This window comes from Cebus imitator, unplaced genomic scaffold (assembly GCF_001604975.1).
Source record: "Cebus imitator isolate Cc_AM_T3 unplaced genomic scaffold, Cebus_imitator-1.0 Scaffold45, whole genome shotgun sequence".
NCBI classification, from domain to species: Eukaryota; Metazoa; Chordata; class Mammalia; order Primates; family Cebidae; genus Cebus; species Cebus imitator.
This window is the reverse complement of record NW_016107360.1, coordinates 15,581,221-15,598,143: the sequence shown is the minus strand read 5'-3', so window position 1 is coordinate 15,598,143 and position 16,923 is coordinate 15,581,221. Positions and strand designations below refer to the sequence as shown.

Sequence of the window (16,923 nt, the reverse complement as noted above, 5' to 3'; positions counted from 1 at the left end):
TTTATATTCTGTGAAAGAAAAATAAACCTCAGGACCCCAAAATTATGAAGTCGAAGGGAAAAGTTGGCCTGGGAGCTGCGTCAGGCAACCTGCCTCCCATTTTATTTCTAAATGAGATAGCTACAGATATTTTTTTAAAAGCTACATACCACCCTCACAGTTTGCCCACTGGTAAATTCCTTATAGGGCCTACGATCTTCACCCTAAAACAGATCTGTTGAATTTAATCCTGACAAAGTACATTGATAACTTCTCTTCATAGGTAGGGGACAAAGAACAGAACTCCAAGTCATCTAAGTCATCTCTCTGCTCTTCTGAGACAAATGCATATCTGATTGCTTCCTCTGCCCTGTGTGTATTTTATCTTATGTAGAAGTGCAGATTCAGTGAGCTAGATGAATGCATAAGTGACTGTTCCTCTAAGCCCTCTCACATGCAAAAAGCTGATCAGACTCAAAAGAATGCAACTGTCTCTTTTGTACCCACACCTTTTAAAAATGTCTTCCACAGGCCACGTACAGTAGCTCACGCCTGTAATCCCAGCATTTTGAAAGGCCAAGATGGGCGGATCACCAGGTCAGGACTTTGAGACCAACCTGGCCAATATAATAAAACCCCGTCTCTACTAAAAATACAAAAATTAGCCGGGCGTGGTGGCATGCGCCTGTTGTCCCAGCTACTCTGGAGTCTGAGGGAGGAGAATTGTTTGAACCTGGGAGATGGAACTTGCAGAGAGCTGAGATTGTGCCACGACACTCCAGCCTGGGCTACAGAGTGAGACTCTGTCTCAAAAAAAAAAAAAATGTCTTCTGCTTTTCCCATTAGCTGCGCTTTTTTCCTTTAAATGTTTAAGTCCTCAAAATCATCTTTGGAGAGAGGCCCAGACCTTTCTCCTGGGTGTATATCCGTAACCTTGGCAAAATAAACTTCTACATTGACTGAGACCTGTCTCAGATACTTTTTGCAATTCTCTCTCCCCCACTACACTGTAAGTTCCAGCAGGGCTGAGATCGTACACTATTTAGTCATTGTTGCATACTCTGTGCCAGGCACATACTAGGTGCTCACTTATTCTATACGTAATGTGTGTTAAAGTATTCTAAACTCTTCTTGGGTTTAACCATAGGGTAGGATATGAAAAACATAGCTGACAATGGGTTGGCAGATGCTTCTCCTTGGGAAAAGGTGAAATTTTCTTCCTACATCTGTTCTGGGCCTTTACATTTTGTATGAAGGTCATCAGACCTGCTCTGATCTAGAGGAAGATATCCGTATCCTTTTCTCCAACAGGACAATTTGACAAAGGGGTTGGACCTAACTTTGCCCAAGCTGGTGATGGAGGCATCCTGGTGCTGTTCTCCATGATGGGTGGAGTAAAGGCAGCCAACTGGGTCCCACCTGAACAGGGAGCCTGCTGGCCATCATTGGGAGGAAAGACAGTCCCTGGGGCCACGCCAGGGGGGATTTTGGAACATGAAGTCTGGCCATTCCTTTCTTCTATCCAGTTACATTGGTGCAGATTTGAACAGTGTTCAGATGGTTCTGCTGTGAGAAGTTCCAGCTGCTAAAATAAACATAAGAGGAAAAAAAGAGTAAACAGCCTATCACACTGGCATTAAACAGCTTACTCAAACTGGTGAGCAAGGCATTCTGAGGTGGTCAGTTTTCTAGAATGGGCTCTTTGAGCCAGCAGCAGATTCTGATAGTGACTTCGCTTGTATTGGCTACAAAGACGAGCTTCACTGTGCCTAGGATTCTTATTCTCCTTTGGAAAATGGGCTAATAAGACTTCTCTATGAAGTACAGGGCAGGGGGAAGACGGGCATGGCAGGTGAACTGAATACTAATGCAGAATCTCCATCAACTGGCTGTGTACCCTTGAGCAAACCAAAGTACTTCTCTGTATACTTAAAATGAAGGTGTTGGCATGTAAACCTAGATTCTGAAATGATTGCACAATCAGCTTTCCCATTTAATGCACCCCTCCTGTGGTAGGCTGGATACAGTCAAACTCCGCACCCCATAACCCATACCAGTAAAATTCCTTCTCTGATTTGCTGAGCCCGTTCTCCTAACTGAAATTCCAACTCTGCCACCTGCTGCCTCATGGCCTCACGTAAAGTTTGCAGTTGATCGGCCTCCTCCCTGGAAGTAAATAATAGAAAACAACCAAATTTAACAATCCTTCACAGGTGCAATCTTCCATTGTCTCCTCATAATATAGGTTCTTACTTTGCAATTTCTTAAAAGAGAGTGTCATCTTCTTTATTTGTGTCAGTTGCAGACATTACTAAGATTGTATTCTTTCTTTAAAAAATAATGCTACCGCAGTATAATGTAGTTCTCGTTTTAAGAGTACAATTTAATAATTTTTAATACATTTACCAAATGGTGTAATCATCACCACTATCCAGTTTTAAAACACTTCTATTTCCCCACTAAGAACCCTCACCCCTCCCTTTACAGTTAAACCCGATTTCCATCCCTAGCTCCAGGCAATGAATGACTAATCTACTTTTGGGACATGTTTTTAATCTATGTGACAATAATGCACATTTTTGAAACTCTCACATCTCCGCACATTTGCACTTGCAGGAGCCCCATCTTATGGATTAAAGACACCCTGCTGGCAATGCCCTTGACTGCCTGTCTTTTGACCTTCTCAAATAGCTCTTGCCTTAAAGAGTAAGTGTTGCTAGCTAGCAAACGGCACTCACAGACTCCCACTGAGAAAGCAAGAACGAGACCATGAAAGCAAAGGAAAAGGTGGCCAGTTTCTCATTAGCTCTGCTCCAGGGTGCTCATCTGTCCTGCCCTAATTATCTTCCTTGTTCCAGGTGTGTGGGCTGGTACTTACTTTTATAGCTCCCTTAGGTAATTACCTTTCCTCCTGTGACATGTCTCTAGAAAAGAAGGCCTGCTGTCCCATAAGGTGCTGTTCCATTTCCTCTAAATGCTCCCGGAAACTCTGGCATATCGTCTTCATGGCTTCCATCTCATGGACTGTGCACTAAGAACAATGAGAAAGAACTGAGAAAAAAGGCCTTTTTGATCCTCTGCAAGAGCTCACCATGGTGGAACCTGCTTTCCCATTTGGGCTCACTTTTTTTGCAAACAGGCCCTACTGCTAATATAAGGGGAAGAGAATAGGAAGAGCTCAATATTTGGGTTCTGAAAACAACTAGTGACAGTGCTCATTTTGGGACAGAAGGGCAGCTGTTGTTGGGTGGCCTTTGGATGATGATCATTATGTCCCAGAGGCTGGAAGGCAGTCTGGAGGCCTAGGTGATACAGGGATGCAAGGACATAGGTAGAAGGGAGGAGGGGGAAGGGCCAGAGTAAGGGTTTGTGAGGAGCTGAGTCTGTTTAATCTTGTTTAACTTTGGTGCTGGGTACTGCCTCACTCTGAGTATCAATAACATTGAACACATCTTTTCAGCTGGTATGTGTTTGATTAAAGAAAATCTGCTTAGAGTAATTTTTATTAGTCTTAGTCCTGCTTAGTCACAGTCACGGAGGTTGGAATCTGCAGGATCAGCTTCATCCACCTAACAAGCCCACCCTGAGGAAGGAAGGCAAAGGCTAGGCATCCCATCCTCTAGAGGAGTTGGAAACTAGAATTGACCTTTGTCTACCCTTTTAATCCTCCCCATCGGTCCTGATGTAGTCACCCTTTAAATCATACTTTCTCTCTCAAGCTGTGCCTTTGCCGCGTTTTTCTAATTTAAATATATCCCTGCAGCCCCTGAGAACTTCGGAACTCTCCACACAACCCCTCCACTAACAAACTTGACCACACTCTAGCCTGGCTCCCAGCAGCACAAGTCCATGTCCCTGGGATGACCTTAGCCTCCCCATCCCCCATTAAAAAGCCTGCCTGAGAAATCTGAAGGCTGCTAGGAAAATTTACTGTTTGCTTTCGTCAACACCTGACATAGGCCTCTGACTTCCCTTTCTGAGAGTGTTTATTAAAAGGAGATTATAATTGTAAATATGTATTTCTTACAACTCACAAGTGTCTCTCTTAAGGACCTGAGAGCCATTCCATTGAAATGTAATCATCTGGAAGGTTCGAGCCTCTGTCCCCTGTCTCTGGGAGGGCAGATTCCTAACTTCAATTACTGCTGGCTCACAAACACAGCTGGTCTAATGGCATTGAAATGGACCAATTCTTTGTGATTTTTCACTTCACTTTTTTGACTCTATGAGCTCTGCTTTCCACCCTGCCTCATTCTCTCTTTAAAATGCCCAAATCACCTCTGCACAAATTGGGGTAGAGCTCAGCTCTTTCCCCTGCTGTCAGTAGTTGCTGAATACAGTCTCTTTTCATGGCTTTAAAGCTATTTACCTTTGGCAACCCAAAGCCCAGCCTAATTGTCGGCACTCGACTTGCTGAGTTCCTACCAGCTGTGCCCTTTGTTTTGCAACCTGGATTGGATCATGCTTTGAAATCCATGACCCAGAACTCCATGGCCAATACCCATCTGACTTTGAGTAATATTAATGCTTGTTGGGTACTAAAGCCATCTCTGTCAGACCCACAGGCTTGGACTCCTTCCCAAAATCAGTGTGGCAGAGGCTGCTGGTTGACTACACACCATCTTTCTCCCTTTTATTTTTTTTAACAAGAATATCTTAGAGGCAGCCGAGTGTCTAGCTTAAAAATTACATTTCCCAGCATTGCTTGCAGATACAATGGCCAATGAGATGGGAACAGAGAACATGGTGTGGGGCTTCTGTGATGGTCTTTAAAGGAAACTGATTTTTTAAAAATGCATTTTAGGTTTTGGGGTACATGTGAAGAACATGCAAGATTGTTGCATAGGCACACACATGGCAGTGTGATTGCTGGCTTCCTCCCCATCACCTATATCTGGCATTTCTCCCTATGCTATCTCTCCCCAACTCCCCACCCTCTGCTGTCCCTCCCCTATTTCCCCCCCTACAGACCCCAGTGTCTCTCACCACTCCTATTCAATATAGTATTGGAAGTTCTAGCCAGAGCAATCAGGCAAGAAAAAGAAATAAAGGGTATTCAAATAGGAAAGGAGGAAGTCAAATGGTCTCTATTTGCAGATGAAATGATTGTATATCTAGAAGGCCCCATTGTCTCAGCCCAAAATCTCCTGAAACTGATAAGCAACTTCAGCAAAGTCTCAGGGTACAAAATCAATGTGCAAAAATCACAAGCATTCCTATACGCCAATAACAGACTTAAAGAGAGCCAAATCAAGAACGAACTGCCATTCACAATTGCCACAAAGAGAATAAAATACCTAGGAATACAACTAACAAGGAATGTAAAGGATCTCTTCAAGGAGAACTACAAACCACTGCTCAATGAAATAAGAGAGGACACAAACAGATGGAGAAACATTCCATGTTCATGGTTAGGAAGAATCAATATCATGAAAATGGCCATACTGCCCAAGATAATTTACAGATTCAACGCTATCCCCATCAAGCTACCAATGACCTTCTTCACAGAACTGGAAAAAAACTACCTTAAACTTCATATGGAACCAAAAGAGAGCCCGCACAGCCAAGTAAATTCTAAGCAAAAAGAAGAAAGTGGGAGGCATCACACTACCAGACTTCAAACTATACTACAAGGCTACAGTAATCAAAACAGCATGGTACTGGTACCAAAACAGAGATATAGACCAATGGAACAGAACAGAGGCCTTGGAGGCAACACAACACATCTACAACCATCTGATCTTTGACAAACCAGACAAAAACAAGCAATGGGGAAAGGATTCCCTGTTTAATAAATGGTAGTGGGAAAACTGGCTAGCCATGTGCAGAAAGCAGAAACTGGACCCCTTCCTTACACCTTACACTAAAATTAACTCCAGTTGGATTAAAGACTTAAACATAGGACCTAACATCATAAAAACCCTGGAAGATAATCTAGGCAAAACCATTCAGGACATAGGCGTAGGCAAAGACTTCGTGACCAAAACACCGAAAGCATTGGCAACAAAAGCCAAAATAGACAAATGGGACCTAATCAAACTCCACAGCTTCCGCACAGCAGAAGAAACAGTCATTAGAGTGAATCGGCAACCAACAGAATGGGAAAAAGTTTTGCAATCTACCCATCTGACAAAGGGCTGATATCCAGAATTTACAAAGAACTAAAACAGATTTACAAGAAAAAACAAACAAGCCCATTCAAAAGTGGGCAAAGGAAACTGATTTTGCAGCCTGGCTCTTTCTAACCTTCTCTTCTTCCTCCTTCCATGGAGACTAACCTTAGAGCTAGGGTGACTCCTCCAGCCCTGTTTCTAGGACTTCCCAGATTTCTTACCCTTCTTCTATAAACCACATGGCCAACATCCTGGCAGCTTGACGGTATTTTTATCACAATTGTCATAATGGAAATACTTTCCTAAGAGTAATGTCTTTTACATTGAAAACTCTCCATATCTTGGTTTGGGAGTTTGGTTTTGATTCTATCCTGTAATTTTTATACTGAATAACATATTTTGCATAGTAAAGCTCTTCAATTACTCTTGCATCAATGTGAGTGAATTTAAACCAGTTAGGGGATCTCTGAAGTGATACTGATGTTGGCAAGAATGGTAGATTATGGCTCTTAAGACCAGAAAAGATCCTGGAGACCACGAAGAGCATTTATTGTAGATGCATGTTCTGACATATAATGGCTAGTTAACTTGTCCGTGGTCGAAAAATGGCAGTAACATTTCAAACCCAAGTCTCTTGGTTCTTTTCTTCTAAGATCTGAGTCACAGCAGGCACCACAGTATAGTTGAATATGATGATAAATTGCTTGTCCCTTAGCAGTGAGCTGTTTGAGTGGTTCCAGTAGCTTCCTGTCAGGTAATCAAGACTGCCTAACTGGTTCAAATTCACTTCACAGTTCTAGGGACAGTGATGCCAGGGCCATGGAAGTGTGGTGCTCAGATAGGCTGAACATCATAAACATTAAATTTTATGCTCATCCAGTTATTTTGGGATAGCCTTTTGTGATTGAAAGGTATAAGATTGGGATGCGTGGGTTTGGGAATAACTAACGGAGTGTTTGCTCTCTGAGAATGGAGGGATGTGGAAGGCTCTGAAACATTGCCATCTTCTGGTCATTTGGAAACACAGAAAAACACATTTTAGCCCTAGAATAAGTATAGAAATAATTTCATAAGAAAGGAAACTCTAGGTAAGAAAGAAAAAAAAACTCAAAAATGAGAATGTTTTGAACGTTTCTTCTTGCTTTTTTTCCTTACAATATAAAGGCTTGATTATAAGCCAAATACCAAACGGACATTCTGCTCTACTGACCTAAAACCCATTAAAACAAACTAACTTCAATGGAAAGTTTAACTTCAGTGGAAGACTACCATCACCAAAAGATAATGAATTTTTACTTTGAATATGCTCACATTATTTACAAATATTTTCTTATTTGTATGCTTTTCTTTTTTTCTAAACCTAAATCATAAACAATATGGAAGCACTTCTAATATTCAGAAATCTTATTTCTGATAGAGCTCATTTTCTTTTTGGAAATTTCTTTTTGAATTAACACTTTTAAAAATTAACACATTGTCCTGAAGAATTTACCTATATACAACAATTTAGTTATACCAACAAACCATTTTTTTTGAATTAACAAATTATTGTGAAGAACTCACTTATAGGCGAAAATTTAATTATATCAACAAATCATTATCCTAGACAACCAAAAGGCCACAAAAATGGCATTGATCAATTATTCAAATGTTTCTCTGCAGTGTTATATATTGCTATATAAGAAGGGTAAGGTAAGGATGTTTTTGAGTCTTCAAGTCCTTTACCTAAAATTGCTCTTAGTTTCAACATCTGCTCAGAGCTTCCATGGTCTTCTAGGCTGGAGTGTAGTGGTATGATCTTGCTTCACTGCAGCCTCTGCTTATCAGGTTCAAGCAATTCTCTTGCCTCAGCCTGCCGAGTAGCTGGGATTAAAGGCACATGCCACCACACCCTGCTATATATATATATTTTTTTTTTGTATTTTTAATGGAGACAGGGTTTTGCCATGTCAGCCAGGCTGGTCTTGAACTACTGACATCTGGTGATCTGCCCACTTCAGCCTCCAAAAGTGTTGGGATTACAGGTGTGAGCCATCATGTCTGGCTTCCCATTATCTTCTAAGAGATGTCCATCTCTGCTTATAATCTTCACTTGGTCCAAGAGCTACTTTCTGTTAATATTTTCATAAATAATTTTTCTAGCCCTATCTACTAGTACTTGGTATCTAATTTAAAGGCTTACAAACCCAGGCTCACTCACAGTAGATGCTGCTGCATGCATTAACTTGTTCTCTTTGTGCTTTAAATGTCTTTAAGCAGTCTCCTCTTATAGAGAAATGCAATCTCCTATTTCTAATTGCTTTCCAGCACATGTGCCTGTTCACATGTGTATGCCTACATAGGAGTAATGCACATGTATATGAATGTATGTTTGAATTGTTTCCTTTAAGGGTTTCTGTTTATTTGTAAATAAGTAAAAAGAAATTCATTGTCGTCTAGTAAAATCTTATATAGTATCCATTTCAGCAGGTGCATGATGCCAAATCAACTGGATATAAAAGTACCTTTTTTAGTATAATTGCAAATTCCAAGAGGAACGAAGGTGAAGGCAATAGGAGACAAAGCATTAGAAGCTTTTGGATGATGGCCCTCACACCCATTCAAACTCCTACTTGTTTAAAATCTATGCACATCTGAGGATAGTCACTGAGCATATTAGGCCAAAAAACCTCCCTGTATTCTGCAGAAGTGTTGGCATACCAAAGTGTCAAATCAGGAGGAACATTTATTTCCAGCTGCAAAATCTCTCTGCACAGCCAGGGCTACTCACACCCAAGGCCCACTTTTGACATCAGGCAGGAGGAATAACAAACATGTATTTGTAGACTAACAAGTGAGACATCTATTGCATCAAATCTTTAAAGAAGAGCTCAGGTCTACACTCAGGGTCACCTTGGAGCTGGCCCAGGTTTAATCTTCTGCTCCTATTATAAGTAATGTCCTTACCATGATGAACCTGGCCCTGGGTTCCTGTGCCTGTTTCTCCAGGGCCATCTCTTACTCTTTCCAGTCTACCTTCCTCTGAGAAGCTACAATCTTTCTACTTGTGAATCTGCTCCCAAGTGCTAGATGCCTACTCGTTCTTTCAATCCCCAGAACTGTGCTCCTGCAAATTCATCAGGACACCCCCAATACCTCACAGACTCTCAAACCTTTTACGGTAATGGTCTTACTGGGCTGTGCCACTGACAAGTCATGCTCTCTGGATGCCGTGGTTTGCCTGATGGATTACACATCCTCTGGCACCTGTAGTCAGGATTGCATTTGAACCACTTTCAAGCCTGGCACCTCTTTTGTCTGCACCGACTTGTCCCAGGCACCCCAACTATATCAAAGAACAACATTAGGTAGGTTGTGTTTTCAGTTTGTGTCACGAGAGGCTGTGTTAGCCATTTTTCCTTTTTCACTTGTGGTCATATCACGGACTAAGTAATAGCTCAATTGAGTATCAAGATACAGCTGTTGCCATAGATACCTGATTATAATACTAAGGAATAAATTAAGTGGTAGTATATCCCAGAGACAATTTGATGCAATAGATGTCTCACTTGTTAGTCTGGAAATACATGTTTGTTATTTCTCTTCTGAACACAATCAATGAATGATTTATATTGTTTTCAAGGGTGGTGATGTAAACAAAACTTAGATAGTATTTTATTATGAAATAAACATCTATGGCATTAACACTACAAGAATGAAATTGGATGTCTAGAAGGACAATGTCTTCTGTAGTTTTTAACACAATTTTGTTATTTTTAACAAACTATAAAACTAAATATGACTTAATATCTTTGTAATGCTTGTCTTAAATGTAAATTAGAAAAATCACCTTTTTTGGGGGGATGTGCTTCCTATGTTAGACCAACAACCAGCTTTTCTTCATGGAAACTAGAGTACCTAATTCTAGGATTTCATATTTTCCCCCTTATGGCCTCTCAAAATGTCAGCTTCTCTAGCTATCTTTCCTCCCCCACATTGTTCCATTACAAACCATGTGATCGAGTAAATGTTTATTCTCTTAGAGCTGAGTTTTAGAGCCTTGACACTATTTACATTTTGGGCCAAAAAATTCATTGTTGTGGTGGCTGTTCTGTGTATTTTAGGATGTTTTGCAGCATTCCTGGCCTCTACCCACTTGTTGCCAGTAGCAACCATCCCCTCCCAGTTGTGACAACTAGAAATGTCTCCAAACATTCCCAAATGTCATCTAGGGGTTCAGGGGTGGGAAATTATCCTCAGTGGAAAACCACTTAGTTAGAGTATTTGAAATCCCCTCAACAAATTATGTGAACAGTGATGACAATAACGATGGTGTGGCGGTGGGTGGTGTTGGTGATGGTTATGGTGGTGATGACCCTACTGTTATCCAGGATTTAAACCAAGGTCTTTTGATGCTCAAGAAGGACCCCATCATACATTAAGTTTTGTTCTTTTTTTCCACTGAACTTTTGGAGAATATACCTAGAACTGATCACTATGCTTAAATGAAGCTTTCTCTTACTAGTTCAATTCTCACTAATACTAGTTTTATATAAAAATATTCCAAATGCCTGGGAGTCCTGCAATTAAAAATTGATCTGATTAATTATTTAAACTTTCCTGTAATCAATTTCTTTATATCACATTGTTAGATAATTTCTATACATTGAAAGGCCAAGTAGGAATTTGCTTTATCTTTCAAATAATCACTTTCTAATGTTAATTCTACACTTACACAGATTTAGATATTTTAAAGTCAGACATCTTTGTTTGGACTGTAGTGTCAAGCAATTTACTGTTACCCAAACTGAATCTGAATTTGGACTTCGCACTTAGTCATTAGGAGGCATTAGGATAATTATTTAAACTCTCTCAGTTCTAGCTTCCTTATCTATAAAAGAGGAAGAACATGGCACATATTAGGAGTTCAACAAATATTTATGGAATGGATGAAAATGAAGGTTACATGACATAACGTAAAATGGTCAGCATAGGCACTCACTAAATATTTGTGGAATTAAGAGAATGGGAAGGTAACTCAGCAGGCACTCAACAGCAGGCGCTCGGTAAATCATGGTTCCTCTTCACCCTCCTCTGAATAGCTGCAACCTACATTCTCTGTGCCAGAACCCTCACCTTTTCAGCTCTCCATACAAGTGGTGTTATGTGCAATAGTCTTACTTTTGTAATCAATGGCTGGCCTTGAAGGCCTAGGTCATTTCTTACCTTGAAAACTTCTAAAAAGGAAGAACTGGAAGGGCTCATTAAACACTTACTGATTAATCAAGGGCTAGAGAAGGCTGGAGCCATTCAGTCCTCAGTAACCACAGTGTCCACCTCTAAACAGGCACAACAAAGGTAGACCAAAAGCCCTTCTATTTGACATCAGAAGCTGTAAGTTCAAGACCTGAACAATGTAAAACAGTCACAAAAATTGATTACAAGACTAACACACCCACACAATCAATATTACCTAGAGCTTTCCATGCACCACATGATGGGCTGCATGCTTTACAGCGTTCATCTTATTTCACCCTATAACAATTCTGTGTCAGTGGCATGAACAGTCTCACTATTTCACAATAAGATTAAATGGCTTGTGCAAAATCATACAGCTAAATGAATTTAAGACACAGAACTTCTCAGCTAGACTGAACTGGAGATGAGTTACAGATGTATTAATGCTTATAATCTTAGACTAATGAATGTATGGTTCTACCCCTTAGTTCTCCCTTCTGTAAAATGAAAATTAATAATAAAATTTGCTTTTTTTTTCTAAAGGTGATCTATTGGAAGTATCAAGAAAAAATGTGTATATTATATCATAAACAATAAAGCACTCTACAAATGTTATTCATGATTTAAAATAGAAAGGTTTCCCTTGAGATCTTGCATTCAGCAAAGAAGTCTGAACACTATCCCTGAGGTGTTTATCATGGGTGCATCTGCCTTTCCATCTTTGCAGGGGTGAATACTTACGGAACATAGATCTCTCACTGTAGTGTCCTGAAGGGCTTTCAAAGTCGTCATGAACTGGGCTTCCCGGTGACCAGTAAGTGAGCACAGGTAGTGCCTACAGACTGAGGGTGCAGGGCCAGGGCTTTGCCTCTCCCCGTGGCAGTGGGGGTGGTGACGACAGCAGATGCAGCAGTGGGTAGGTTTAGCATGGCAGGTGCCCCCTGGGCAGATACTAGGGAAACCTGAGTCTAGAGAGATGGATTTGGTGAGGGGCTGGTGCCCATGTATCAAGGCTTTGTTGCTTGGAGCAGAACAGAAATGCCAGGGCCTGGGCTCACATACAGAAGTCTGAAAGGAAGCATCATTGAACCGTCTTGCTTCTGTCCCCAGTCTTGGTTCTGTTGTGGTAACAGGGTCACACACAGTGCATTCTAAAGATGTTCCTCTGGGACCAGTCCCCAAGGACACAACACTCTGAGCAGCTGACACCAGGCTGGAGGACATCTGGGCTGTCGCAGACCTGGAGCTGCCAGTATTTACAGGAAGGTTTTCCATCTCAGCCTCTGTCCTAGGGAGTATCTGAACCAGAGTACCAGACCTTGACTTCACCTGGGCAGGATCTCCAGGGAGTTTATGGAGGTGGGGAATGGGCTTTTCAGATGTTTGAGCAAAGTCAATTGCATAAGGTGTGATTTCACTGTGCTTGGGAACACACTGTGATGAGCTTTCTGGTGCCAGTAAGCTGTGGTTGGTATTGGGACAGAGTCCACTGCTTTCCTCTTCTCTTGGGGCCTCAGAGTCGACATGAAGGAACTTGTCTTGAGTGCGATCGTTTCCAGGTGATCTTTGAAACTCATACTGGTGGCTTTGCACTTCACCAGCTCCCTCAGTCCTCAGAAAATCGTCCTGCATTTCTGTGATGTGGGTAACCATAAACCCCAGCGGACGATCATATTTGGAAGTGACTGTAGATCCGGTGACCTCATATTCAGTGTGGGGCATTGGCAGAAGCTGCTGCAGATGGCTGTCTTTCCTTGGGTGTTCTCCCCTTGTGGTGGTCTCGGCACAGGCCATGTGTGGGATACACAGCTCTGGCAGCCCCTCCATGTCCTGAAGCAGAGACTCTTCCTCCACCACAGACGCTGAGACCTCTTCTTCTAAGGCATTCGAGTCTTGGCTTGAAAAAGATGTGCTCACTATACTCTTGGAATCTGGCCCATCTGACTCTAGCTGACAGTCTTGGGATGATACTAAGCTATGGCTCTGATCTTTTGGCTTTCTACCTCCATTCTCAGCATGACTCTGGCTGCTTGGCAAGGAAGGCATCTGTAGGGGAAACCAGGACAAAGGGAAACAGGTCAGGAAGTGGAGGAGGCAGTAAGTTTAAGGCGAGATTTTCTTCTTGCCATTATCGTTGACTTAGGAGTTAGGAGATAAGGGTTACACCATAAGGTTTTGCATCTGTCTACCACTTTAACTAGGTCCTCCTCTCTAGGAGGCTCAGCCTCCTTGCTTAGAAAAATCAAAAGGAAAGGAAGGCCACACTTTGTGACACCTTGTCTTAAGACTCCATCATCCCCTCCACCTTGGATGCAGGTGGCTTGTGCCTTCTCAGCCTTTCCAATTTTGGTGGGTACTTTAAAACCTCCTTCTGTGTTAGCTGTGAGTGAGGTTTGGGTGGCAGCCTGGTTGACAGGGCTGAAGTGGGGTGTGAGGGATGAGCATAGGGCCCTGTTCCAAACTCTCCTACCTGGAGAGGCAGTGGTTCCAGCGGCTCCTCCAGGAACCCACTGCTGTCAGATTGGCAGCTATTTGCTCTGTCCACCCTGGCACCTGCAGAAGGAAAGAGGTCTTGAGGTTATTAAAGGGAAAACATGCAGCCAGCAGGACTGCGATCAACCACTGTAGGTGCCTGGCACACCATGGATCCTGCAGAAATTCCCACTGTGTGGAAGGGAAGACAAATGAGGGAATGCCAAGGACTTTTTTTTCTCAATTGTTAGAGAGTTTATATAAAACTGCATCACTGGTTTCCTGATACAAAGAATAAAACATGAAACAAAGGAAGAGAAATAAATGTCTCTCAAAACTAATAACAATGTGGTTGTGAGATGAATCTTTACTAAGGAAAAGCAAATCCAGAAGGTAACACATATGCCTTAAATGCCAGACTAATAAAATAATAAAAGACCACATTTTATATATTTGTGTGTGTGTGTGTGTGTGTGTGTGTGTGTGTGTGTGTGTGTGTGTGTAGATATATATTCTTGTTCTTTTTACTAAAGTTTGGATAAGGACTCTTTGCTAGCTTCAGCTAGACTATTTCTATGACTACATGTTTGTGCTCATGTTTCGGACCACTGCCCTTGTCACCAGGAGAGGCTGGGACATGCAGAGAAAGAGCAAAGTCACGTGTTGGTAGGCCATGACTTTGTAAACAGGAGCACCCATGAAATCCTAAATCTATCTGTAGATTCTTACATAAATATTAAGTTATATATTGTGGGGGATATAGTTGGTTACCAGGGTGTCACTGTACTAAAGATTAAATTATGAAATTTTGTCGTCTTCTTTAATAAGAAATGCTTTCAGTTATACCACAGTATAGGCTCAAATAGGAAGTCTCTCAGGAGAAGGGGGCTTGCAACATGGCCTCCTTAGAATACAAGGAGCAGAGGGAGGAGCCTTGTCTGTCCTGGGAGAAGATTGGGCATGTGTCTGGGAAGTGAATTAAAAGGAAAAAGCTGATTGTCCATAAATATAATCCTTAAGTATTTGGTACCTAAGTGATAATTAGGGGATTTTCCTTTCCTTGAAAAGCTGCTGAAGAAGAGTTCAAGGGAGGAGAATGATTCCAGCCTCTGCTTCGATCTCTGCTAGATCCGACCTTGAAGGACAGTTCCACTCACAAGAGCAGAATCACTCTTTTCCCTGTAGAGAGCAATCCCTGAGAGCCTTAGCAGTCCATGTGTCTGAGCAAAGACAGCAAGTAAAGACAGTCCCAGAGGCGGCTGACCCAGACCAAACCCCAGCTACCTCAGCCTGAGGCCAAAGTCAAGAGAAAGTAATGGCTCAACTCAGTAGAAGTAAGCATTACAAAACCCATATTCTTTAATTCAGCTTCAAACATAACTCAGAGCTAAAAATCAGAGGGCATACATTTTTAAATAGCTGAATCCTAAAGAGATTAAGATTCTTTGAGCAAAATTTTGAGAATGCATGTCTTTGCTTCTTGTTACATAATTAAGGGTAAAAAAAATAGAAAATATTTGCAATTCATAGGCCTAAATGAGACTTCTGCTTCTCAAAACCTGTAGTAATAGGGGCTAGATTTTTCCTCCTACCTGAACCAACTGAAAAACTACATAAGACATGTGAAAAAAAAAAAGTGGTTTTCAAGACAGTGGAGATCAGACAGCAATCCTTGAGAAATAGGAGCAAGTGATGTGAACCCAGCTTACTGCTTAGAGAGAGTTTACAGGTCTTGGCATGAGAAAGAGGAACCCAGGCTGAGCCTGGCAGACACTTGAAGCTGAGGAAACAGAGCTAGGAGTCCAAAAAGAATGATCCAGCTAGAATTCAAAGGGCAGATAGAGGAGAGGAAGGAGCTGCACACAGAGAGAACCCTAGAGGGTCTCTCTTGCGTATTCAGCAGAGTACTGATGAGCTCATGCATGTAAGAAACCACCAAAAGCTAGAAAGAGAACCATCAGAAAGGATCAGAGGAAACACTGCCCAGTGCTCATCCAGAGCCTGGAATAGGGAATGCGCCCACCAGCCAGACGCAAAACCTCCTATTTCACAGGACATTGAGGGGTAGAATACTTAGAAGTGTCTTGCTTCAGGAGTAAGAAATAATTAGCCTTAGAATGACCACTGCTCTGGTCCCACCTAATGAGCCTTAAAAGAAAGACCTGAAAGAATCAAACTGTTTCCAAGTAACTTAATTGTAACCAAGACATAAGCGTAATATGGTAATGTAGTATTATCTACAACCTACATGGTAAAATCCAAATGTTTGGTATACATTAAAAAAAAATCTGGTGTGCAAAGAAGCAGGAACATATGATCCATTATGAGGAGAAAAATCAATCAATTGAAACCACCTTATAACTAATACAGATGTTAGAATTATCAATTGAGAAAGAGCATTAAAACACTTATTAAGGCTATATTCCATATGTCCAAGAAGCTAGAGGAAAGATGAACTATGTTAAGTGAAGATATGCAAGATATTAAAAAGACCCAAATTGAACTTCTAGAGATGAAAACAACAGTATCTCCAGTAAAATTTATGTTGGCTGTATATAGCAGATCAGACACTGAAGAAGAAAAGATTAGTGACATGAAGACATTATCATAAGAAGCTATCCCAAATGAAACACAAAGAGTTTTGTTTTTTTTTTTTTACAAAGAGTTTTAAAAAAGAAAATAATTTTAAAAATGAAAATACAATCAGCAAGCTATGAGACAACTCCGAGTAGTCTCAGGTATAGGTAACTGAAAAACCCCAAAGAGGTAAGGGAAACTTTGAAGAAATGTTTCAAAGAAAAGTTTGTTTCACAAAGTCTGACAAACTCCAAGCACAAGTAACATGAAGGAAATGACACCAAGGCACATGCAAATCATATTAACAGCCAGGCATGGTCGCCCAAACCTGTAATCTTAGCGCTTTGGAAGGCCGAGGCAGGTGGATTACCTGAGAGGTCAGGAGTTCAAGACCAGTCTGGTCAACATGGTGAAATCCTATCTGTACTAAAAATACAAAAACTAGCTGAACGTAGTGTGGCAAGAGAATCGCTTGAACCCAGGAGGCAGAGGTTGCAGTGAGCTGAGATCACATCACTGCACTCCAGCCTGGGTGCCAGAAGAAGACTCCGTCTCAAAAAAAAAA

At 41.4% G+C, this 16,923-nt stretch overlaps 1 protein-coding gene across 7 annotated transcripts in view; it reads right to left on the bottom strand.

Annotated features, from left to right (window-relative positions):
• Positions 1–960: 960 nt before the first annotated feature.
• The window catches only part of ITPRID1 (ITPR interacting domain containing 1), a 112,643-nt gene continuing 96,680 nt past the window's right edge, over positions 961–16,923 (bottom strand). For 6 of the 7 annotated variants that reach the window (XM_037737951.1, XM_037737953.1, XM_037737954.1 and 3 more), the window contains 5 exons: positions 13,780–13,862; positions 12,051–13,355; positions 2,883–3,010; positions 2,034–2,145; positions 961–1,564 (listed from right to left, as the gene is read on the bottom strand). In XM_037737951.1, coding sequence (XP_037593879.1) covers positions 1,256–1,564; positions 2,034–2,145; positions 2,883–3,010; positions 12,051–13,355; positions 13,780–13,862 — 1,937 coding nt within the window. In that variant the 3' untranslated portion in view covers positions 961–1,255. The remainder of the gene's footprint in view (positions 1,565–2,033; positions 2,146–2,882; positions 3,011–12,050; positions 13,356–13,779; positions 13,863–16,923) is intronic. The other variant, XM_037737952.1, reaches the window with a different exon arrangement.